Source organism: Salarias fasciatus, chromosome 13 (assembly GCF_902148845.1).
Source record: "Salarias fasciatus chromosome 13, fSalaFa1.1, whole genome shotgun sequence".
Classification (NCBI taxonomy): domain Eukaryota; kingdom Metazoa; phylum Chordata; class Actinopteri; order Blenniiformes; family Blenniidae; genus Salarias; species Salarias fasciatus.
This window is the reverse complement of record NC_043757.1, coordinates 21,948,425-21,973,594: the sequence shown is the minus strand read 5'-3', so window position 1 is coordinate 21,973,594 and position 25,170 is coordinate 21,948,425. Positions and strand designations below refer to the sequence as shown.

The 25,170-nt window shown below is 42.1% G+C and overlaps 1 protein-coding gene across 1 annotated transcript in view; it reads left to right on the top strand.

The window, feature by feature from the left end:
* The window catches only part of ryr2b (ryanodine receptor 2b (cardiac)), a 63,538-nt gene extending 38,991 nt beyond the window's left edge, over positions 1–24,547 (top strand). The window contains 42 exon segments of the mRNA XM_030106685.1: positions 191–240; positions 422–482; positions 915–1,162; positions 1,597–1,678; positions 1,769–1,899; positions 1,988–2,308; positions 2,401–2,638; positions 2,995–3,082; positions 3,199–3,306; positions 3,393–3,551; positions 3,663–3,746; positions 4,586–4,702; positions 4,970–5,082; positions 5,879–5,975; positions 6,755–6,873; positions 7,692–7,740; positions 7,861–7,914; positions 8,081–8,180; positions 8,824–8,903; positions 9,533–9,609; positions 9,728–9,801; positions 10,198–10,278; positions 10,412–10,500; positions 10,619–10,747; positions 11,338–11,442; positions 11,685–11,766; positions 11,839–13,082; positions 13,261–13,313; positions 13,983–14,124; positions 14,280–14,372; positions 14,785–14,997; positions 15,176–15,306; positions 15,449–15,491; positions 16,739–16,875; positions 17,672–17,732; positions 18,025–18,171; positions 18,365–18,499; positions 19,916–20,072; positions 20,304–20,368; positions 21,790–21,890; positions 23,525–23,576; positions 24,452–24,547. Coding sequence (XP_029962545.1) covers positions 191–240; positions 422–482; positions 915–1,162; positions 1,597–1,678; positions 1,769–1,899; positions 1,988–2,308; positions 2,401–2,638; positions 2,995–3,082; positions 3,199–3,306; positions 3,393–3,551; positions 3,663–3,746; positions 4,586–4,702; positions 4,970–5,082; positions 5,879–5,975; positions 6,755–6,873; positions 7,692–7,740; positions 7,861–7,914; positions 8,081–8,180; positions 8,824–8,903; positions 9,533–9,609; positions 9,728–9,801; positions 10,198–10,278; positions 10,412–10,500; positions 10,619–10,747; positions 11,338–11,442; positions 11,685–11,766; positions 11,839–13,082; positions 13,261–13,313; positions 13,983–14,124; positions 14,280–14,372; positions 14,785–14,997; positions 15,176–15,306; positions 15,449–15,491; positions 16,739–16,875; positions 17,672–17,732; positions 18,025–18,171; positions 18,365–18,499; positions 19,916–20,072; positions 20,304–20,368; positions 21,790–21,890; positions 23,525–23,576; positions 24,452–24,547 — 5,806 coding nt within the window.
* Positions 24,548–25,170: the final 623 nt, after the last annotated feature.

The window sequence follows — 25,170 nt, the reverse complement described above, 5'->3', positions numbered from 1 at the left end:
TACAAAAGTTTTTATCTGCTGATCGTCATTATACTGCCATGGGACAGTGTGTCAGATGTTTTTCCATGACATTTCAGAAGCTATATAGATTTGTTTTTCACATTGCTGCTGTCAGTCTGACAATTGTCTGTCCTACAATATATTTCCCATTCTTTTCTCCTCATTACTTTTATTGTCTGCTCACATCCAGCCTCTTTTGTAAGCTTGCAGCTCTGGTAAGGCACAGAATCTCACTCTTTGGTAAGGCTGCTGTGAAAAACGTATTCACGTATTTCTGCCTTTTTTTGTTTGTTTTTTTGCTTACTTGCATGCAGTGTTCCGATAATTCCGATTCCCGTCTGCGTTCGACTGACTCATAAATGTTTTTGCATCTTCATAAAATATGCATGTGCGTTCATGCTTGACTTTTGTGTCTCATCAGGGAATGAAGCTTCTTCAGTTGCAAGCTGCCTCGATGTTCTGGCTCAGGCTCTGGATGCCAGGTAGCTAGATGGCACTGCCGTCACACTCGGCCAGAATTGATCTCGCTGTGCCTTGCAGTCACATCAGAGTCATAGAACCATGTCTAAGGATTAGATGACTGGTGTAATTGAGCCAGTGATGCTATCTAATTGTGTCTGATATCACTTTTACTCCCTAAGGACAATGCCTCTGAAGCATGACGCTGGTACAATTTAGCCCTCGCTGAGATTGATGTCATTTAGACATGTCTGATGGACAGATTAGTGACTGATTTGGTCAATTTAAATGGTCTGTTTCTCCCAGCTGAATAGATTGCGATGTGGAGCCTTTAATGTGCGGATCATATACAGTTTATATTCTCCGTTATTATTGTTCCTTTCCTAAGTTCAAGCCAAAATGTTTCCTGACACTTTCTCAAGCTGTTAATCTTTTTTCTTTTTTTTTTTACACAGGGCGCTGGTGAAATCGGCTTCAGAGTCCACTCACTCTCTGCTGAACTCATTTTTTGAGGCAGCTGCAGCTGATTTGGAGACGACTGTGGAAAAGCTTTCAGATACATTGGTGTCCGCACCTCAGAGCAGGGGTCAGCTGGCAAGAGGAGCTGCCAAAGTTCTCAGCTACACGACCTCCGTCCTCCTCCCGACACTCACTTCTCTTTTCCATCATCTTGGCAACCATAATTATGGAACGGACCTCTTGGGTAAGATCTGCCTCTACGAGGTCACAATCCCTAATTGATGCACCTACGAATGTATTTTGACAAAAATACTAACCTTTCCTCACTTTGGCATCGTAACCACTTTATAATCATCTCTCGTTCCCGTGCTACTGAACATCTGGTCTCACACACGTGAAATCACGCGGGTGTATTCCCGTCTCATCTGCCTTTCCTGCACATCTTTGAAATCTTCTCTCATTAAGTGTCTCAGTCATGGCCACAGAACAGCTAGAGCACATTCTTACTCAAACTAATGTTCTCATGTTCTACGAGTCACTCCGCCTAAATCAGCAGGTGTCTGGCTGAGCCGTCTCTCTGAGATGAAACGCAGTGAGCTTCCCTGCCCAGTGTCATTAGCTGTATATGAAATGAAAGCCGATGGGATTGTATCTTAAATCACCACCTTGTCTTTTCAGTGGGCAGTATCCAGATCTCTTGCTACAGGATCTTGAACAGTCTCTACTCTCTTGGAACCGACAGTAAAGTCGTCCTGGAAGGGTACGTTGACGTTTTGAGTATTAATTTGTCATCGGCCTTTCCGCACCGAACTGAATTAAACCGCATTTCTAACGCTGTACTTCTGTGCAGGCAAAGGTCGTCGGCAGGAGCTTGTCTGGCAGCGCTGACTGCTTGCTTTCCCGTATGCTTCCTGGAGCCACTTCTAAACCAGAGCAATCCTCACTCCATCTACAATAGCATGAGTGCTGCTGAGGCGAGAGGTAATAGAGGAACGCGCTGCATACAGAAACAGTGTTCGGGGTGCTCTCTTATACTGCTGGAACATGCCGTGTGTTTCGCCTCTGTTAGCCCAGGGCCTTCCACACCAGGTGGAAGACATGTGTCCTCTCCTGCCTTCTCTGGGACATTCGCTGAGGGAGGTGGAGGAGCTGGCGAGCGCCGGCGCCGGAGCTCGCCAGACCCTTTACGTCCACGTCACAGAGGTCACCCTGCCGATGCTGTGCAGCTACATTTCCCACTGGTGGCGCTGGGGCCCCGAGGGCCAGACAGATTACCCAATCTGCACCTCTGTCATTCCTCAACACGCCAGTGACCTACTTGGCCACATTCTCCGCATCATCCACAACCACGTGGGATCGAGCCAGGGAGACTGGATGAAACGGCTGGCAGGTACCGCGGTCACGCTGCGACTGCCACTTAGATCCGTTTTCTCAATTTATTATGCATGACCGGGGTGCTAACAGCTGTCATTCATATGTCAGTTTTCTCTCAGCCCGTCATCTGCAAAGCGCACGCTGAGCTGTTAAAGAGCCATTTTCTGCCTCTCATGGAGAAGCTGAGGAAGAGGACGCAGTGTGTGCTGCGGGAGGAGGAGCGGCTGAAGGCAGAGGGGGCCTTCAGCTCGGAGGCAGAGCTCCAGATGCAGGAGAAGTTTGCCATCCTGGTCCGAGACCTCTACGCCTTCTACCCCATCCTCATCCCGTTTGTGGATTCTAATCGGTAAGGCTCTCCCAGAGGACCCCGTCTGTGGAAAGGCCAATTTAATTTCAGAGATCAAAAGCTTGATAACTGAAAAATGAAACGTGTCGACACTGACATGATCCCGAGATCAGTATTGCTCTCTGATAACGCTAAACTCACAACATACTGCTGCGTTCCTCTGACGTCTTTTGTGTACAGTATGATAAAAAAAAAACGAAATATAATGTTGAAGACATGAGAAGAGCCACATTGCGGAGTGTAGTTTTTTTTTTTTTTTTTTAACTGTGACTTGAGGCGTATGCTTTTGTGTTAGCTGTTAGCTTTGCAGGAGTAAACTCTGTGATGTTGATGTGTTTTGTTCTGTCTTGTCTCAGAGCCAGATGGCTGACGGAGCTGAACCCTGAGGCTGAGCAGCTGTTCAGCATGGTGGCAGAGGTCTTTATATTCTGGGCCAAATCTCATGTGAGAGTGACACATTTTTATTTATTTTTTAAGATATCCCACTCCTGATAATACCCTGTAAATTAATGTCATATTCACTAATTTTTGGTGAATTTTTGAATGTTCTTTCATGACAGAATTTCAAATGGGAGGAACAGAACTACGTGGTCCAAAATGAAATTAACAACTTGGCTTTTTCAGTCAACAATGGAAAGATGTCCAAGGTTAGCTGTAGTTACGATTCAGCCCTTTGAATACGCATGCATATCTGCAGTTCTTCACAACCTAAATATTACTGATAGTCCTATTAAGAGTTCTGTTCAATACTCAGGTAAAAAATGAGAGGAGGACAAAAAGGAAAGGGGATCGCTATTCTGCACACACTTCTCTCATCGTGGCTGCGGTGAAGCGGCTGGTCCCTGTGGGCCTCAGCAATTGTTTGCAAAGTGACCAGAGCCTGATTGAGCTGGCGAGGAGCGGCTTCAGTCAGGTCGGTTTGAAATGTGATCAGTGCCAATGTTTAGGCTCCATTTTTCTATCTCAGGATTTGACATGTGTTCATTTGATATCATTACATTCAATCTTGATTTACTTTCCACAGAAAAACGCCGAAGATGAGATTCAAGACAATATTTCCAAATGTCTGACGCACCTTCAGAATCAGGTAGACTGTCAGCGCATTACAGTGGTTCATACATGTGCATCCAATATAATTTTGGATTTTCTTTGAAATAGGAAGTCCACCTCAACAACACATTGTCTGAACTTCTTGTATTTCCACTGCATGAATTACATTAGTGATTAAAAGTTGCTTGAAAATGTCAAGAAGAAACAGACTGGTGGGATTGTTTTCCTGTTTTGAGCTATCCTTTGCAAACAAGTGCATCTCTTTTCTGCATTTGGCAGACATTCTGCATATTCATTCACATGCTTGAGTACAGGCGATTTTTAATTTGTGCAACAAGTGTCTGGTAAATTGAACTGGAGAACGCTGCCAAAGCTGGCTAAAACCAAAGCCGTCTTTCTAATAATCTCAGTCAGTGACTCACTGTTAGCTGGAGACATGAATGTGACATACTCGCTGCTCTGCGGCAAATATGCACGCATCCTTCATAAACCAGGGGTGAATATGTTTATTCATAAGTCAGTGATGAGCTTCGAATTTTCAAACTGGAAGTTGATCCTGTTTGGCACAACCTTTCAGCAATCCTTTGGATGCTGAATGATTGGTTTTTAAATCTGTATTATTTTCCATTGTGAAATTAAAGAGCGATGACAGAGAAATCAGGGAATATAGAAGTTGGAAAAGTCTTCATTTGCTGATACTCTTTCTCAACTCAATTTGTGTTTGTGGTTTTCTGTTTCTGTGTTCTCTAAATATATTCATCACTAATAGTTTGTCATTGAGTCGCTGACTTTTTCAGCAGGTGTTTACATTTAATTGAATAGCAGCACACTGGAACAAATTAAATGAATGTACCTTTGTGTGTGTGTTTTGTTTTTTTTGGTATTTTTTCATTTCAGGCAACAAACGGCTTGAGGCAGGGGATCCTTTCAGCCCGGCGTGAGACCATCAGCGATGCACAAAGGACTGCGGGCAGGATTCTGGAAATAGCTCGAGTCCTTTATTACCTCGACCAGGTGAGCTTTTCTCTTCAGTAAAAGATCAACTTTGATTCCATCTTCATTTGACTTTGTGGCTCGATGTCAGTAAAATGAGATGATGGATATCACGTCATCTGCTTGTTGTCAAAAACCCTTCAGAGCCTTGTCAGTTACTGGACAAAGACTGAAGTGTTTTCACTTCTTTTATGGTCTTTAACATATTTACAGCTTCCGTTCTTCACTGGTGGTTTAATCTTCCTGAAGCATCGTATCGCTGCAGCTTGTCTTTGGTTTGGTGTTTAGGTGGAACACCCACACAGGAGTAAAAGGCCCGCATGGCACAAGGTCCTAACGAAACAGAGGAAACGAGCGGTGGTGGCCTGCCTGAGGATGACTCCGCTCTACAACTTACCCAGGTGAAACAGGAACGCCTTCCTCTCAGATGTTAATTTAACTGGTTATTAAGAAGAACTGTGCCATAAATAATGAAATATGCCAGTGAAGTACATGCAGTTTTAAATGTCAGTCTCATGTGAGCCATGTTCTCTGACTGGTGCAAAGTTTGACATGAAGACTGAAAAGATGGGAGGGAAAATGATGAAACGGAGAGTAATCGTCATGTTATTTTTGACTGGTGCTGCGCTGAAGTTATTTTTATCTGCAGATTCCTCCCAAATGAGTCAAACAACCCAAATTACATCTGTTTTTTTTTTTTTTTTTTTTTTTTTTCAAATTTCAAACATTTTCATTCTGTGTAGATTGAAAACATTGAATTTCATTCTTGAATTGCACCTGTAGAAATTTGTGGTGTTTAATTTGGAAGCTCCGCCCTGTACAGCAAACACTGCGGCGATAAAGAGGGAATGTAAAATGTAATTTGGCGTCATGCCCCAACAGTCATGTCCTGTCCAGAGGGAAGAGCTGTTAGCATATGAAAACACTGGGCACACATGTGGTCTGCTGGTGATATAGAAGCATTTTTTTGTTTGTTTTCTGTGAAATAGGATTGTAGTTCACCTCTTCACTCTCCTGTGGAGAGAATGATCACCCTGAACAGACACAGGAGACTTTCATGAATGCATAATAATGGTTCTAATCAAAACCCTCCCATAATTTAAAACATTCCTCGTATGTTTGCTGCTTTTCATTTCTTAAATTAGCATTTCTTGAATAGACATGACAAATGCAATGCTCTTCCCGCTCTCTGTGCAGACACCGGGCGATCAACCTCTTTCTCCAAGGCTACAATAAATCCTGGATATCAGCCGAGGACCACAGCTTCGAGGAGATGCTTGTAGAGGATTTAGCTGTGAGTTACAAAACATGACTGTGTGTGCATGAGCTGAAGGATGCAGTCAATTCAGGACCTTAAGAGTGAGCTTTATTTTAAATCATTATCAGGTAATCTAATGCAATCTGAAATAGACCTCGAGTTTCTCAGAGATTTTTCATTTTTACAAATTAAAACACTCCGGCAACATTTTTGTAGTCATGTAATTGGAAGCCTTTTTAATTACAGGTTGTCAGTGAAGTGCAGTGTGGTTCGCGGCTGGTGAGGCAGAACCAGATTTTCACATTTATGAGTAGATTATTTCATCATTCGATTGGCAGCAGTTAACAGGTTACAGTTCAGATCTCATATCAGCATTTCTTTTTTTCGTAGTTGCTAAACAGTTACTCAAAATTTATTTCACAGGTCACTGATATGCTCTTTAAATTTAAATACATACCAGTTCCTTTTCTTTTGTGACATTCGGCTCAGTGTTCCAGCATGCCGTGTCAAAAGCAGATCAAGATCGAAGTTGATCCATCTGTCCACACAACGATGTGTCATTCTGTCATTTTTACCTTTTTGAAAGACGTTATAAATCTCACATATTGATCTCTCTTGTTATTCTATATGAAACGGAAGCACTGAGAATATGTTGTGTGCACTTAAATTGTGTCACACAGTGCTCGTGACGACTGTGTGTATTTGCTTGAGGTGCAAACCTTTATTCACCCACCTGCAGTGTGTGACATAACTGAAGGGCACATGTTAGTTGCTTCTCTCTCTTTCCCCGATTGCAGAAGGGAGGAATGATTGAGCTGTGTGGGGGCGACAAAGAAGAAGAAAAGGATGTGCAAGAGGGGGCCAAACCAATCGATCCCCTCCTGCAACTCATTACACTCTTCAGTCGAAGCGCCCTGACAGAAAGCAGGTGTGTGTGTGTACGGGTGTGTGTATTTGTATTGTAAAAATTCCAATCTGCTTTGTCAGCTACATCCATGATCATACAGCTTCCTTTGGTGAAAGACGTTTTCAATCTCAGCCATCCTTTGGCAAACGTAACACAAAGTATCCTTGTATGTCCTGAACTGTTCACAGAGCTGCCACATTCTTTCAAAGACTCTGAAATATCCATTACCATAAATTACAGCTTTTGCCTTACGTCAGGGGTATCAAACTGATTTCATTTCAGGTGCCACATTTTGCCTTGTTTCATCTGGCTGGGCTAGTCTGGTAAAATACCACAAATAACCTTTAAATTTAAACGTTAAAGTTTTCCATAATTGTGGCACAGAGAATACATTTTGAAAAAGTCAATATTTTTGTAAATGTGAACAACTGGTACCAAAATGTACTGCAGTCTGTTCTTTGTGAATTTAAATTTTGCTTGATGGGTTGGTGGACTGCAGCATCTTGCAGCCCAGTTTTGGCCCACAGGCCTTATGTTTGACACCCCTGCTTTATATCATTGTCAGGACCTTGGGTTGGAGGAACACTTACCTGGTGCGGTCTCTGCAGACATGTAATCAAATCATCCAGAACCTTGGTGTTTTCCATCCAGAACTCTGCCCAGAGGCATGATGCGTTCTATGACTTTAATCATGTTGTCATGTTAAATCCTCACGCTGCTTTATTTAAATGTTTGCGCTGCACTCAACACTATCATCACGGGGCTCGATTTTGACTTGATTTCTCTAATGCATTTCTCCATCACTTGACGTATAATCACCTCTCATTTATTTTCCTTGTTCGCAGTAATGGGAATGACTGCCTCTATGAGTCTTACGCTGCCATCATGGCTAAGGTGACTCGTCAGGTTTTGATGTCGTTCAGATTTTCGACGTGCATAAAGACTCATGAAAATTGTGTGTTTATGTATAGATTGGTTTACATGGAATTCCTAATGCGTACCTGGCTGTTTCAGAGTTGCCGCAGAGAGGATGATGATGATGAAGAACAAGAGGTGCAAAGCTTTGAAGTAAGTACTTTGAAAATAGAAGCCTAATTATTCATCCTAACAGCATTAAGGCGTGCCTTTGTCATCCATTCTGGTTCAAATAATTTAATCAATAATTATATTCATACCCTTTATGAAAAGTTTTAATTAAAAGTGAAAAAAAAAAAACGTGCTTCTTGATGAGCAGGAAAAAGAAATGGAGAAACAGAAGTTGCTGTACCAGCAGGCCAGGCTGCACCGTCGTGGAGCCTCGGAGATGGTTCTGCAAACCATCAGCGCCAGTAAAGGTATTGAAGGAATCAACAGATTCTGATCATATGAATACAGAATAGCATGACAACATTAGGTAGGGTGCTGCAAAATGAGAAAAATACTTCTACTTCAGGTCAGCTTGAATCAGATTCCAGGACCATCTGCAAAGAGTGAATGAACAGTTCAAAGAAGTCTAATCAGAATTATTTTCGATGATATATTTCCTCTACTGGTTTTGGATATACTCTACTGGTCATGTATTACTTTCATGGAGTGCCAGCTAATTATTTCTTTGGAAGGAAGTGTGGTCAAGAAAAAAAACGTTTGACACGTGCCAAGACTGAAGCATTATTAATATTCGTGTCTCTCAGTATTACTAATTCATTTACACCTCGCACTGTTCATGAAGCACAGCTCCTCCCTGCAGCCAAGCCGGTTAGACTCCGCTAATTGTGTTAATTTCAAGCTTAAATCTGGAGGACAAACGACAACAGAGGAATTTCTTCTTACAGTATAATTGTGAAAGGCCTCTACCGAATACCGACCCAATATGATGTGGCCCAGTGCTGTGATGATTTTGAGTATTGTGAACATTTAGAGAGATTAGTGATGTGTGTATATGTGTATGTGTGTGTTTAAATTTGTGCCATTTCAAATATAAGCTGTCTGCCCTTTTAGGCACCATGAGCACCATGATTTCCCCGACACTGAAGCTTGGTATCGCTATTCTCAACGGTGGGAACGCCACCGTCCAACAGGTGCAATGCTGCTCGATCACAAGTTTTCTTGCATTTTCAGAGTTTGCTTAATCTGGAACAAGTTTTCCTTTTTTAATGTTTCATTGTTGAATAAGTTGGTGAATGTGCACTGTGGTCGACTCTTACTGCTGTCCCCTCCCTAATCACCACTTACAGTCTGGTTTGGCAGAGATTCATTATTGCATGATTTTGTTCTCATCCTTTCAGTATTTGTTTCTCTTCAGTAGACCACCAGCAGGTTTTGTTTTTTTTTCTTTTTTGATGCTCTACCTTGGGGTTCTAGTCATAAAGATTTGGCTCTTATCAGGTCTTGACAAGACGAGCTGAATGTTCAGTCAAGCTGTTGTTCTCAGATAATTGGTTTTCACTTCATCTGTGAGTGGTGAGCAGGTAATAATTAAATGGTTTTCAACTTTCTATGCAGAGCTGATACAAACGACCTTGACTGTCCTACGGTGATACTTTGGCCTGAATCAAATTGATTAAAGCTGCTTAATGCTTTCATTTTCAGCATTTCCCTGGCAGAGAGACACTGCTGCAAAACTCACATTAAAGTGATATCTTTAACATATTACATGATGTCCTTACCCCATAAATCAAACCTTATCTTTGGTGCTTTTGTGCGATAGAAAATGCTGGATTATCTGAGAGAGAAGCGAGATGTTGGCTTCTTCCAGAGCATGGCTGGACTCATGCGGTCTTGCAGGTAAGTGAATGCAGAGCAATTCAAGTCAGATGTCACACATGCGGGGTTTTATATGCTGATGAATGAGTATATGTAAGATTTGCTTATCCTCCTGCATGTGTGTGTCTGTGCTATCTAGTGTCCTGGATCTGAATGCATTTGAAAGGCAGAACAAGGCAGAGGGATTAGGCATGGCCATGGACGAGAACTCAGGTACAGTACTCAAATGGAAATATTTAAAAAAAAAAAAAAAATCCATCACTTTGATTTAATGTCTTTGTAGAGTCAGCTGTGAGATCTCTGGCCTTGGATCACACACTGCATTCACACTCACTTTAAATTCCCTTTTCCCCTTCTGTATTGAGGATTGCTAGCAGCTGTGCCTGTGTGGCCCAGTTTTATCTTTTTTTTCAATCTTTGTAATCCTTGTTGTACTGCTGTAATACGTCCATCATTAGATGTGTCCGGTAGATCCTGTAGGACGGTTTGAGCCCATCCCCGTTGAGATTGTTCAAAAGACAGGAGGCTCTGTGAAAAGGTTTGCCTGTCCATCATGGGGCCTTTCCTTTATTTCATATGTGTTTTGCCCTTTTTTTTCTGTTTTCACAGGAGAAAAGGTGATGCCTGACAAAGACCTGACCTGTGACCTCTTCCGCTTCCTCCAGCTGCTCTGTGAGGGACACAACTCAGGTTATTCACCCTCACACACACATTCAGTGTCCACCAACAAGTATATTTATGTCTTTGTAAATGAATGTTTCGTTGCCCCAGAAAGTCTGTGAGCTGATTAGAGGTTGATTGTAACTTATGTATTTTCTGTTAGACTTTCAGAATTATTTGAGAACACAAACGGGAAACAACACCACAGTCAACATCATCATATCCACGGTGGATTATTTACTCAGAGTACAGGTGAGTCTGCACCTGTACTGTGATGTTGAACCATAATAAACTGGCCGTCACTGAAATGTGTTACTTTAATGTTTTGCTCATATGTGTCGGTTTCATGTATGCGGTTTCTTTTCCGCAGGAGTCGTTCAGTGACTTCTACTGGTACTACTCAGGGAAGGATGTGATTGATGCTCAGGGGCAGTGTAACTTCTCCAAGGCCATTGAGGTGGCCAAACAGGTCTTCAACACGCTCACTGAGTACATTCAGGTCAGTCAGCTTTCAAGCTATTTTCCTACATCAAAGTTTATGGTATTGTTCAGATACTACAGGGAATTGCGTTGGAATGACGCTTCTTTCAAAAGTAACATAATTTCCATTCCTCAGATGCTTTGATGTTGTCCGTCCATCCTGTTCTTGTTTGAATGAATGTTTGCAAATTTTTAGTACGTGCACGCTCTCTTCAGACAAACTCCCGAGGCTCTGGTTGTGAAAAGTCCAGGCTGTCAACATCAGACGGCTATCACAGTTTTTGTTTATGCTAAGTCACAGCAAAGTTCGGCGCTTTTCACCGAATTCATCAGAAGACTTCTCTGCATATGTAAATTTGGACACGCATCAATGTCTCTGCTGCAGAGGCAAATGATGATAAGGAAGTAATTTCAGTCCCAGATTGATTAAATACTATAATAGTCATTTGTTGCAGGGATAATGGTTGTTATTGCCAGGGAGCGGCTCCTCACCTCTAGCTGTACTTGTGGGGCCACTGTTAAAATATTGATTGGATTCACTCGTGATGACATCCACTGTATTATCAGTCGTCTCCGTGAGCGTCTCGCAATATCTGCGTGTTTATTCAGGGTCCGTGCAGCGGGAACCAACAGAGTCTCGCTCACAGTCGTCTTTGGGATGCCGTGGTGGGATTTCTCCACGTCTTTGCCCACCTCCAGATGAAGCTCTCTCAGGTATTGATGAACTTGAAAAATAAGTACTTTATGCCCATCTAGCCTTCATTGAACTCAACATGGATTATACCGTAGGTGATAGCATACTTCAGGGCTTCAACCTCAGCAGTTTAGGCTGCTTTTGATGTTAATATTAACCCTGCCTCCGGTAATGCGCGCTCCCAATATGTGTAATGCTGAATATGAAATGACTTGTACAATTTACTGAAATCGTAATTGGTAATGAGCTTTTTTATATGCAGGATTCAAGGCAAATTGAACTTCTGAAAGAGCTCATGGATTTGCAGAAGGACATGGTTGTGTTTTTGCTTTCGATGCTAGAAGGTAAATCGCTACGGTTGGTTATATGATGTTCGTGGCTGCTTGTTTTTCTGACCTGTTCTGTACCTCCTGCAGGAAATGTTGTGAACGGGACGATAGGGAAGCAGATGGTGGACATGTTGGTGGAATCGTCAAACAACGTGGAGATGATTCTCAGGTTTTTCGACATGTTCCTCAAACTGAAAGACTTGACCTCCTCGGACGCCTTCAGAGAGTACGACTCTGATCAGAAGGGGAACATTTCCAGGAAGGACTTCCAGAAAGCCATGGAGAGCTGCAAGCGTTTCTCCCCAGACGAGACTCACTTCCTGCTCTCCTGCACAGACACTGACGACGGCGAGATCGTCGACTATGTGGCCTTTGTCAACCGCTTCCACGAGCCGGCAAAAGATATCGGCTTTAGCGTCGCGGTTCTTCTCACCAATCTGTCTGAGCACATGCCCAACGACTCCAGACTGAAGACGTTCCTGGAGCTGGCGGAGTGTGTGCTGACTCACTTCCAGCCCTCTCTCGGACGCATCGAGATCCTCGGCAGCGGGAAGCGTTTCGAGCGGGTCTACTTTGAGATCAGCGAGTACAGCCGGACGCAGTGGGAGAAGCCGCAGGTGAAGGAGTCCAAGAGGCAGTTCATCTTTGACGTGGTCAATGAGGGTGGCGAGAAGGAGAAAATGGAGATGTTTGTGAACTTCTGTGAGGACACCATCTTTGAAATGCAGCTGGCAGCCCAGATATCTGGCTCTAACACCGGAGAGAGGTGCGGCAGAAAAGAGCCGGATGAAAATACTGACGGCAAAGAAGACGACCGGCTGACATCTCTGCTTTCAATGAAGAGCCTCAGAGCATTAACGAAGATGACTCTGAAAGATTTCATCACGTCGCTCTTGTTGTTGGTCAGACTGATCTGTCTGGCTCAGGTTAGGTGCGTTTGTTTCGTGATCCGCAGCATCCTTTATGTGCTGTACGTGGCCTTCATTAACGGCGGGCTCGTGGAGGGGGCCAAGCGGACGAGCGTGCTGGAGCTGCTCAGCGATATCGCAGAGCCGACTCTTGACGAGGTGATGGACGTCTCGGTTCGGGCGGATCGGCTGAGGAAGCGCTCGGCCAGTTTCTCATCCCAAAGAGAATTGAGGGACGTCAGGCAGGTGGCAGCTGGGACTTCCCGCAGAGAAGCGGATGTTCTGTCAAACATATTTGGCCTCAAAATAAAGAAGGAGGAAGGCCAGTACAGACTTCTGACTCAGGACTTCACCAGCAGTCTGACTGACCTGCTCAACACACCGTTCAGAACGTCCGATGGTTCTGAGACTCGTCAGACAACGGTATGAATTATAAAGTGACAATTCTCACATTCTATCTAGCTGTGATGCTCAATGTGTTAAATTTCTCACTATTCTTTAATGTCCAACCTCAATGTTGCTCTTGTACTGCTTTGACACTGCACTGATTTAACTTTTTTCCAACGTTTTTTTTCCCCTCATGATCGTTACTGACTTGCAGTTTACAGATGACAGAACCTCAATGGAAAATGAGAACATGCCCGATGAGATCGAGTGAGTCTGTGCTCTCAATTTTTTCTAAATTATTAAATTTCCTTAAAGGTGCTGTAGGCAGGATTTTGCTAGTCAATGCTAATTTTTCTGTGTTTTCTTTGGATTAAATGTTAGAGTATCCATTGATAATCCTTTAAGAGTGTAGCATAATTGCATTACCGCAAGGGCGCAGCGTTTCCATCTGTCTCTGTTCTGAGCTGAAAAGTAATCTTGACAGCTCCAGGTATCTTTGACCAATCAGAAGAGCCCATGAGGGCTCTAACCGTGATTGGTCGAGGGGCGTTCGTCGCACGTTCTTGTGGGAGGGGCTTAACTTGCATAAGGGCGTGATGTCAGAGAAAACAGGACAGGATTAGCTGTGCTGAGTTTCAAATCGCCATCTTAGATGGGTCAAATCGCCATCTTACTTAGGTAACCCTAAGCAAGATGGCGGAGATGCGGAATCCTGCCTACAGCACCTTTAAGTATTAGATTTATTTTAGGACTGCATATGTTAAAAACGCCATAGAAAGAGTGAATTTTATGTTTAGGGAAAAAAAAAATAATTCGAATAAAGTGACTCATGTCACAATTATCCATGAATTTTGCATAATGCCTTATAAATCAGCCAACAAATTGCCATAATAAACACATTTGGCTCTCCATCTGTTTGTTTTGGTGTGTTTCCAGGTCGAAGAATTCTGAGAGGAAAACTGAAGAGGGGAAGGCAGAGGAAACATGGAGAGCCAAGAGATGCTATAATAAGTCAAAGGAGCCGCAGAGCCAACATTCTGCCTGGTGGGAGATAAGCTCTCAGAACAAGAGACTGCTGGTAATGTACAAGTGCACACACATGCTTGTGCATGTATCATATACCAACACAGATAAGGATGCATATTCACATCCACTTCAATTTACATTCTCAAGTAAAAGAAAAAGAAAAAGGAAGGCAAATGACTCTTGAATGTTTTCTTCTTTTCCCCCCAGAACTACTTTGCAAGAAATTTTTATAATATGCGTATGCTGGCTTTGTTTGTTGCCTTTGCAATCAACTTCATCCTGCTGTTCTACAAGGTCAGTGTGTACTTTAAGTTTTTTTTTTTTTTTACCATGATATGGAATAAAAAATGAGCCTTGTTATACAGGAATATACTTAATTTTTGCTTCATGTGGCAGATCCATGAATTTCCTGACGCATAAATCAAGTGGTTATCTCAGAAATGGCTTTTGGTTTCAACAATACTTCAGTGATCTAATTAACAGCCTGACAGTGTAATAATTACCTGAGAATGACTCAGTTTTGATAATTTGCGAACAAAGTTTCCTTTTATTTTTAGTTAATCACATTTCCGTGAATACTGTGATTCAGTGGTTGTCATTCTCGCCTCATAGTGAGAAGTTTCACATTTCAAGTCTTCATAAATGAAGCATATTTCCTGTTTGAATGTGTGGAAAACATCTCGTTGTTCTTTTTCTCTGGCTGCCTTTGCAGGTAGAATCGGTGCCTGCTTCAAAAGAGGAGAAACAAGCGGTCACATCTTCTTACGGTGAACAGATGGACTCCTCTGATGAAGACAGCGGCGAAGGCCCAGTTTATTTTGTACTGGAAGAGAATAGCGGATACATGGAGCCCGCTCTCCTCCTGCTAGCTGTGGCACACACAATCATCTCTTTCTGCTGCATTATTGGTTACTACTGTCTCAAGGTACGCAGGTTTAAAACCTACCTGCACACATTTTTTGAGAATTTTAGTGAAATTTATTTACATTCTAGTTTCATTTCAAACCTTTATGTATAAGACTGTGTTCAATTTCAGACAAATTAGCTTAACACGTTTTTAGAACAAGCAAACAAATGATGGATTTTGTGCGTTTTATCGAAAGGTGCCATTAGTGATCTTCAAACGCGAGAAGGAAGTGGCGCGGCGTTTGGAGTTTGACGGGCTGTATGTGACAGATCAACCCCCAGAGGAAGACATCAAAGGGCAGTGGGACAGACTGGTGATCAACACACCGTATGTTCTATCAATATTACATGAAAAAATGCTTTTTATGCTTTACATTCCTGAAACCTGCTGTTGTTTGCCGACTCAGCCACGTCGAGGCTTAAGCAGTCTAAAACATGTTCAGCTCACTCATCTTTTCGTATCTTTTCAGATCATTTCCAAGCAATTATTGGGATAAGTTTGTCAAGAGGAAGGTGAGGACTGCAGATCCTTCATTCTATATTTCACCATAAAGATTCTTATGCATCCGTGTAATTGCCTGCATATTTCACTCAGTGGGACTGCATTAACAAACTAAATGAAATGTAATGAACCATTTAATGGCAAGTGTAATCATTTCCCTGTCAAGTAGCGGAACGCATTCATTGTCTCTGGAGACAGAGCAACACTTTAAGTCTCCTCATTTAGAAGACTTCTACTGTCATGAATATGAAGTTATTTGTTTGAAGACAGTCGTTTTTTTTTTTCCTTTTAATTTTGAGAAATATTACAAAGTGCTGTTAGAGAAAATGTTGAATGTTTCAATTCAAACTCAGTACCAATTTTTGACATATTTATCCATACAAATCATCAAAACTTTGTATTCATCCTGATTGACATGAATGAATTGCTCGCCACAGCATCAATATAAACTACAACATCTCATTTTCACATTTTATGTTTAAGGAGATCGATCAGAAGCAGCCTGTTGATGTCGTGACACAGTTTGACAGGCTGTAAGGAAAAACTGACAGCTCTGGATCCTTTGCTGTTGTGATTCATTCGCTTCATGTTTCCTTGTGTAAATCTGTGAAAAGGCAGATTGTGTGGCTGGAGCTCAAATGACGCCCGTGACTGTAAAGCTCTGAGGGTACACCTTTAAAGTGTAACCCCTTTTGAAAAATGTTAATCCTTAAAAACATCCACATTGAGAGAAGTGGGAGTAATGACTCGCTTTATAAATTTCTCATGGAAGAGATGCTCTGACATTGAATTTCACTGAATTGATGTTTTGAAGTACTTTCACTTTGGCTTATTGCCACTTAGGAGGAAGTCTCTGCCTGATTTTATGTCTGAATTATTCCAGCTCATCCAATATCAGGTTCTGTTGTTGCTTCAGAGGTGATATTGATGTCATAATGCTTTCAAGGTAATGTCGTTTGGTAATCGCCGTCTGATTTTGTGCTGCTGTTCAAAATACTTTCAAGCTCTCATCTTTTTTGGCTTTTGTTTTCTATCAATTAAACAAGTGGGAAATTGTCAGTGAGCCACTGCAGCTGAACAGAGACAGACTCCATGTGGTTATGTGAAAAGATAAATTCTAGCCACATTAAAACAAAACAAAAAAAAAAGAATTCTGCTAATCATCTGTTTGAATCTCATGCTAAATGCAGTGAAAGATTCACCGAAGAGCCAGTCGTCCATGCCTGTGTGTGAACCTCTGCTCTCCGTACCCTGGCAGGTGATGGATAAGTACGGTGACTTTTACGGCCGTGAGAAGATCAGTGAACTCTTGGGTCTGGACCAGGCGGCATTAGACTTCAGCTCCGAGAGGAAGAAAGAGAAGAGACTCAAGAGAGACACTGCCTGGAGTGCTCTGTGAGTATAAAGCCTGTTTAAAAAAAAAGTGCCTTTACAAATGTTGAATCTCATTAAGATCCGTTTTCTAACTGTAGATATCTGGTTTGTTTCAGTTTTTGAGTCTTTGCCGTTTAATCTTTAACATTATGGGAGATTTAAAAAATATCTGCTTGTGTTCTGTTTTACTTTTCCGTATTTACATTGATCTTTTAAACAGCTAATATTTATGGCAGTGGGCCATTATTCTAATACGCCAGCGAGCAGGCCGCTGCTCCCAAAGCAGTGAAGGGTGATAATTTGGCATGTTTCTCTGGAGGACAGCTGCCAGTACGTATGCATACAGGCAGCTCTGGTATTGATTACAGAACAGTTGTAATCAAGAAATTTGTGCGGCCATTTGTGACCCGTACAAGTTAATGGGACTTCTGAATTGGCTCAACTGACACACACAACCTTCATTGTTCGCATCTCGCTCTTCCGTGGGGCTGAATGATATCCCCCTATAATAATTTCGCCAAGTGATCAGTGGAGGATGCCAATAATAATGATGATTGTGCTATCAGTGCACTTGTTTGTAAGGATTTCTGGATATGTGTGGGTGCTACCTAATGAGTGGCCGGACTAAAAAAAACCCCGGGAACATGATGCGACTCTTGAGGAAGAACAGGGTATTCTCAAAGGGTTTCATACAAAAAAGGCTCTTTTCAGAACGGCGCTGTGGCTCAAAGGTTTGATTTCAGCCACAGACATTTTGACCTTCTTTTACAGGTACGTTTTGCCATTCATCACTCTGGCACTGCTTTTTTTATTCCAGGCTCAACTCCATTGACGTGAAGTACCAGGTGTGGAAATTAGGAGTTGTTTTCACGGACGGCGTAAGTGTGTTTTAAAGGTTTTATGACTTTTGCTTGATTTGCTGATTACTTCCTAATCCTTCTAAGCATAAATATGTCACATGCTGAAATTTATGTCGGCCATCAAATCGTCTATTTGAATCTATTGTTCTTCAGCTGTGAGATTTAGTTTGATACTAATATTCACGCTGCAGAGATGACAGCAGTAATATCCTGTCATTCTCTTTTATCTAATATACACACGCGTCCTTGTCTGTTCTGGTGATCTCTTTTGTCTGTTTTTATGTGTGTGTGTGTGTGTGTGTCCTTCAAGTCCTTCTTGTACTTGGCCTGGTACATGATCATGTCTGTTCTGGGTCATTACAACAACTTCTTCTTCGCCGCCCACCTTCTGGACATCGCCATGGGCTTCAAGACACTCCGTACCATCCTTTCTTCTGTCACACACAATGGGAAACAGGTGCGTGTGTGTGTGTGTGTTAGTCTGTCTTTATTCTTCTTGTCCATCTGTCTGTGTGTGTGTTCAGGGGACTGGTGTTTGTTTTCACGCTGTGGAGTTGCACTGGGCCTTTGCGAGATGAAGACCTCTGTTAAAGCCCATCTGCCTTTCGTCCGCCTCATGTTTGCGTTGTGTGTCTTCATCTCTTCATCAGCTGGTCCTGACTGTGGGGCTCTTGGCAGTTGTGGTGTATCTCTACACCGTCGTAGCCTTCAATTTCTTCCGGAAGTTTTACAACAAGAGCGACGACAGCGACGTCCAAGACATGAAATGCAACGACATGCTCACTGTAAGTCAAATCTTCGTGTAAAAAAAAAAAAAATCCATCTTGTACACGCCGTCCACTTCAGCATTGCTGGGTGCTTCAGTTAATCTCTTCTGACTACTTGTGACGTCATGTTCGCCCTGGACATCCAGCCAGACACGGGGACAAACAATATGACTCTCATTTACACACATCGTTTGGAGATAACACGCCTGCTCCACGCTAAGGCGAGAAACAGGCTTGTCGTTTTTGTTGCCCCCTTCAATGACCGTCCAACCTGACAGTGTGTCTTCTCCAGGAAATTGAGCAGTTTTGTGTAAAAAGATTTCTCCTGCAGCAATATTAACACATACACACACATGCACTCAAGCTGTCTTTCCAAAGATTCCTGCCTCTGTCTATCCCCGCGATCTCTCTGTTTATCTTTCCAGCATGAACACAGTCGCAGACGCCTCATTTTCTGGCTGCAGACCGAAAAGCGGGGTAGAGGAGGATCCTGTCAGTGATCCCCATTGTTGAAGTGAAAAAGGCCCCTTGTCTTAGCCCTGCCGCTGCTCTATTCTCAAAATGATGGACACACGGAGAGAAAACAACCCATAAAGTCGCGATATAGCTCTTTGTTAGAGCGCTGGCAGAATTAACGCTCGGCGGCACATTCTATTCTAATGTGTGCTCCACTGTCATTCTCGTTCAGGTGAAAAGCCAAGGATGGCATTTGAATAAAACCCAGCTATTCTAAAAGCCTGGGGATATTGCATTCAATCTTTTGTCGCGCTGGCTCTGTTTTTGTTTGCGCTTTATGTTCGACAGCACTTTAGTGGCTGTTATCTGCAATCCCTTCACTATTATTATAATACCAGCACATCTGCTTGGACAAGCCCAACATCTGCATAAGCAGAAAACATCTCTTTCAAGTGTGTTAACAAAAAAAACACACATGAAAAAAAACAAAGTTTTGTCGTGTTCCTTGAAAGTATAACAGTTCCTTGAAAGTTTTTTTTGTTTTCCCCTCTGTTCCAAGTTCCTGCAGGGAAAATACCATTCCTCCACACTTAAAAGCAGGCTTCAGCCCTTGGTTGACAGCTTGAATGTTAATTCCTCTTTCCTCATAGTTTCATATAAACTCCTCGTGGGGATGCTGTGTTTGAGGTGATGGATGTTTTATTAAAAAAAAAAAAAAAAGAAGCACCCTATATTTTCTGAAAATGTGTAAATATGCTCCGAGTTTGAAGCTTTTCAAAACTTGATGAAAGCAGACAGCTTGTTTGCATATTGAATATTAAGTTACAATGACTTTGGTGAAGAAATGAAAGTTGCTCCTTATGCTCCCCTCTTCAGAAGTATCATCAGGGTATGGCTGTGGTGTGTCCATGTCAGTAATGGTCTGGAGATCTCCCTTCCTGGGTTTAACTTATCGATTCAACACGTCTTCTGTTTCAGTGCTACATGTTCCACATGTACGTGGGAGTGCGCGCAGGCGGAGGCATCGGAGACGAGATCGAGGATCCCGCCGGAGACGAGTTCGAGGTGGAGCGGATCGTCTTCGACATCACGTTCTTTTTCTTCGTCATCGTCATCCTGCTGGCAATCATCCAGGGTGAGCCGTGCGGAATTCGCCTCACAACCGCAGTTCTGCACACATACGTTTCATCCCCGGCATTCCACTAGAATTCGGCTCATGAAATTTTCATTGGCGGATTTGGAGACGAGCCAAGTTTCTGTTTATTTCCCAGCAGGTCCTTAAGTTTCACTGACGGCTGTCATTCTCGGTGTAGCGCGGCCGCGCATGCATGAATACATAAAGACACAGCGTTCTGTCCTTTGTCAGGTCTGATAATTGACGCCTTTGGAGAGCTTCGGGACCAACAGGAGCAGGTGAAAGAAGATATGGAGGTAAGATTTTATGTCTTTCACACACACACACACAAAAAAAAAACCTCAATTCATGACAACACAAGAGGAAAAACTTTTTTTTATTTTCAATTAATTCACTGCAAACACATGAACTCAGTTACCTTTGGCATTGAGGCTGTGCGATATATCTGACACTGAACTAAACTAATATTCTCTGTTAGGGAAGAATTTCATTATTGAACTTGGTTTATAGGACCCAAGCGATACGAGTGAAGTTCACTAAAGGAAATGAGTAATATTATTTGGCTTTTTGTAACTTAAGTGTGCACTAAGTAGATTCAGTTGCTTTGGCAGCTTGTGTCGCTGGAAACGCACCATTAGTCGTAATAAGATGATGGGATGGTCTGTTTCTTGCGGATAATTGGTGGCTAAGTTCAAAACAAAATCCCCCCCCCCCCCACTTAATCATTAAGAGTTATTAGTGCACATATAAAATGCATTGTTGAATTAAAGAGACGCTCTCTCTCTTGAGTGTGCACCGAATGCTTTAGTTATAATTTGCTCTACCTGTCAATCTTGTTTCATTCACGCTTGGCTGCTGATGCGCTTCATGTTGTTTGTGACATTATTTGGGGCTCAGTAAGCCAAAAGAGAGGAAGCGGGATGAATCAAATTAAGACGCAGTCCTTCGTCAATCATAATTATAATTCCACAAACGGCTCAGAGTCGCAAATCAATCTTGATTCAGACACCGAGATCGGTGAGGGAGAAGAGACGAGACAGAGCAACTTGCAAAATGGAGGAACGTTCAAACAAACACCCCAAGGAGGAGAGTAAACTGGAGAACAACATCCTACAGTTTACTCAAATAAGGACAAACTGTAGTGATTTAGCCTCTAAATTTAAAGTGATTGGTTGTTATGGGCAATCGTGCTGTGCTTTTAATTCTTTAGTATCGTCTGTTTGCTACTAAAATATTGATTCTCTCAAACGCTGTGCACATTTTAAACATCCACCAGGTTCAGCTTGGACTTCCATGCTATAATTACATAAACGCAGGAGCGGTCAGAAAGCTCACACACATTGGAGCCTTGGTTGTTTTCAGGTTCTGTGCCAGCAAAAAAATATGGGCAAAGGTAACCATCAGACTATTTAGTATCAACAAAATGTTGCAAAACCTCCGCTGAAACGCTTTTCCTCCTCTTTACAAAGTGAGTAATAGACTGCTTTTTCCTTATGTGGGTGTAAGTGTCAATGAAGAAAAGTGTTATGTTGTGGTGTGAGCAACATTAATCCCACGTTTGAGTCACAGGGGACTGAAGCTGGAGGCCTCTGGTCTTGACGTTTGGCTGTTTTCATTTCATTTTCTATTGTTCTCTCGAGAGGACTTTTCTTGAATTCGGTTGTCATGAATCATTAACTTGTTAAGTTGCTTCCATTTTTTTTTTCCCCTTCTGCAGACCAAATGTTTCATATGTGGAATAGGAAGTGAGTACTTTGATACGGTCCCTCATGGCTTTGAGACTCACACTCTCCAGGAGCACAACTTGGCCAACTATCTGTGAGTTGATTCATGAATACTTTTATACCTGTCTTTTTGATGCCGCGAAAAATGTTCTAACCATTCCTAAAACTTTCTGCAAAATAACCTTGCTGAAAATGCTTTGTGATATCCTGATGCCTGTGCATACATAGGAGAAACTGCTGTCTGTCTGTCGAAAAGAGAAGTTTTTTTATATCAACCTGTTTCTAAACAGTTTTGGAACTGAGTGATATCCATAAAGTCTTACTCTTCACATACCTGTTATTACATGACATTACATGAAATGAAGTAACTTCAGCAGGTGTACTGTATGAAAGTAATGCGAGAAAAGATAAAATGACTAAACAAGAAGCTGCTCGAGTTTACACCTATATAATTATTCATATACACATATGTATTTATTCAATACGTATATTCTGTATAAATAAACTTTTTTATTCATATCTCTACAAATGCACCTTTTGCCTTTTCAGCAATTTATGGACCATTCAGCATGAGCTCAACAGTGTAAAATGCACATCGACAGAAAATATTGTCAATGTTACATGTTTCTTTTTAAGATGTTTCATTTGTAGAAGAGCTGAAACTTTACATGCATAGAAAACTGTTGACAAGGCTGCCATTTGTCATTCTCGCCCCACTTCTCCACGAAAAGTTTGATTTGACTCGCTGTGAAAAACCTTTGCTCAAAAAGTAGTTTGCATGCTGTGTGACAAAACAGCTGTTTGAATAACAGAGCACAAACAATGCCCCCTGGCACGGGGAGACCTTTGAGATATGTAAGTCCACTCGCATGCTCCACTTTCATTAGCCCTCCTTAACTAAGAAAAACAGATTCACTGCGGCTCGAACATCAGCACCATGTTGATCATTCGACTGCTTGTTAAAAACTATATCTATAAACTGTTGTTGTCAACACTGACACATCATGTGTGATTGTCTTTCTCGATGCATTTGTATTGAAAATGCTAAAGTCAAACACTTTTTTCCACTGAAAGTTCCAATGGATGTTTCAATGGTGACGTAAGATTACAGGCCTCTGGCCTCTTGAGCCTAATTAGTATAGATGTTGACAGGTGCTTCCTTTGACTCGTCACTACACTGGTTTGTGTGACATTTTTGGCTCACCTGCTAATGATCACAGCATTGGCTATAGGGCCCGTTCGCACCTGGCAATTAGCGTGTACTTTGATGCTTACATTCGTCCCCGTCATACTTTTCGGGCTTACCACCTGAGTTCGTATTGCATTCCTACGTCTACATCACTTCCATTGAAAATAGTTTGACTTAAAGTGCTTTGGCGCCCGTCTGCATTTGTTTTTCGGGCTCGCCACATGTGATCTGATCACCCCGGTGTAAACAGGCAGTGGGATTCCTTACATTACCAACTAAATAAGGTCTCCCTCTCAGGAATAATAATGCAACATTTCACCTGACTGTCAAGCTGCAGCTGTTACCTCTGGTTGTGTGTGTCTGCTGGAACTGCTCAACACTCATATTCATCTTCATCCTCATCGTCGCATTCCTCGTTCACAGGCTTCCAGTTTATTGCAGCGAGTTCCTGTGCGAGTCTTTAACTCTCCATATCAAATACAACTATGTGTGGGAGGTTTTCAGCTCGTTACACGTTTCCTTATTCTGTGTCCTTGCAGATTTTTTCTGATGTACCTTATCAACAAGGATGAGACAGAACACACAGGGCAGGTATGATGGTGTTCTCCTGTTTTAATTGCATGATTAAATCAACACTGTGCAATAGTACATAGATATATCGATGCAGAAAAAGAAATAAAAAGCACAGTTATGGAACTGACATTACAGTATCCTTGCTCGATTCCCCCTTCTATTAGTGGCCTATTAATTTCAGGGTTTGCCATGATAATGGCAAGGCTCTAGATTAACCTTTTTCCACTAACGCAAAATCTGCATTTTCACCTGCTGGAAAAAGTCATTGCACTCCTGACATTTCATGATAATATGCATGCCAGACGTACGCCTTTGCTATTGCGATTCCCTTTCCCACCCATAAAGCCTGTATAGAATAACGCACTAAATTCAAGCCACATAACTTTGCCTTTCGTGTGGGCAAGTATTTAAATGAATTCAGCTTTTTATCTTTTCACTGTAGCACATTGTCCATGAACCATTACACAGATCAAAGACGAGTGCTTCAAATAAACATTTTCACCATATCTCCTTCTCACTTGTCTCACATTGTGGGAGGAAATGCATCAGTTTAACAAGGACTTGTTTGATGTTATATCACATTAGAAAAAAATATTTTGTTTTTTTTTTTAACAATTAGTATTGTTTTAATGTTTAATCTTAAGACTTTACATGCAATTCCTGTTAGGTTGTGCCACTTTTTTCACGATATTTTTCTAAGACAATGATCAGAAAGGAGGTTGAATGCGTAAAGACCGTCTCACCGTCATTCCAGATATTTGTTATAATCCAAGCGGCATCCTCTGTAGACTCCGTTAACGCCCCCACATCACTAACCTAATGAGCTCGGTGTTAAGTACGTTCAATAAATGAAACGACTTTTGGATAAATGACTCCTCTGTTGACTTTGCCAGGAATCTTATGTGTGGAAAATGTATCAGGAGCGTTGCTGGGAATTCTTTCCAGTGGGAGACTGTTTCCGTAAGCAATACGAGGATCAGCTGGGATAAGAGGAAATCCGAGCGCTCCGAAGCAACGCTAGATAGTATCATTACACAGAAAACATCTTTGTATTCGCTGAATTACGGTTTGTGTGGATCCACTATATTGATATTTAAATTTGCAGTGACTATCACCTCAACCACTACTGTTTCCAATGTATGCCAATTAAATCACAAGAATGGTTTGTAAGAATGACTGGTTGTTTTCTTTTGTGCCAAACTAATGTGTTTTTTTTTTAAATCCTGTGAGTAGGAAATTACTCTTCTGGGTGCTTTGTTGAATGTGCAACTCAAAAAAAAAAAAAAAACTGTGCAATCTGACAATTTTCTGCTTTATACCTCATTATCTCGCCCAGGCAAAGCTGGTCGCTCAAATCCAGCTACATCGCACGCTGCTGCCTGGATGTGTGTTGTGTGTGTTTTTAAGAAAAAAAAAATGCTTGAGTCTTTCTAATCACAGCCTCCCATCCCTCCTGCCTGTGTGACATCCGGATAAACACTCTCCCTGTGGCATTTGCTCTTTTTTGCCCTCATCTGCTTCTGGAGGCTCTCTCTTCTTGTCTGTTGTGTTCATCTTTGCAGGATACCTCTCCGCCCGTCCGCACTTCTTATTCCCTTCCCCCGCACACTCT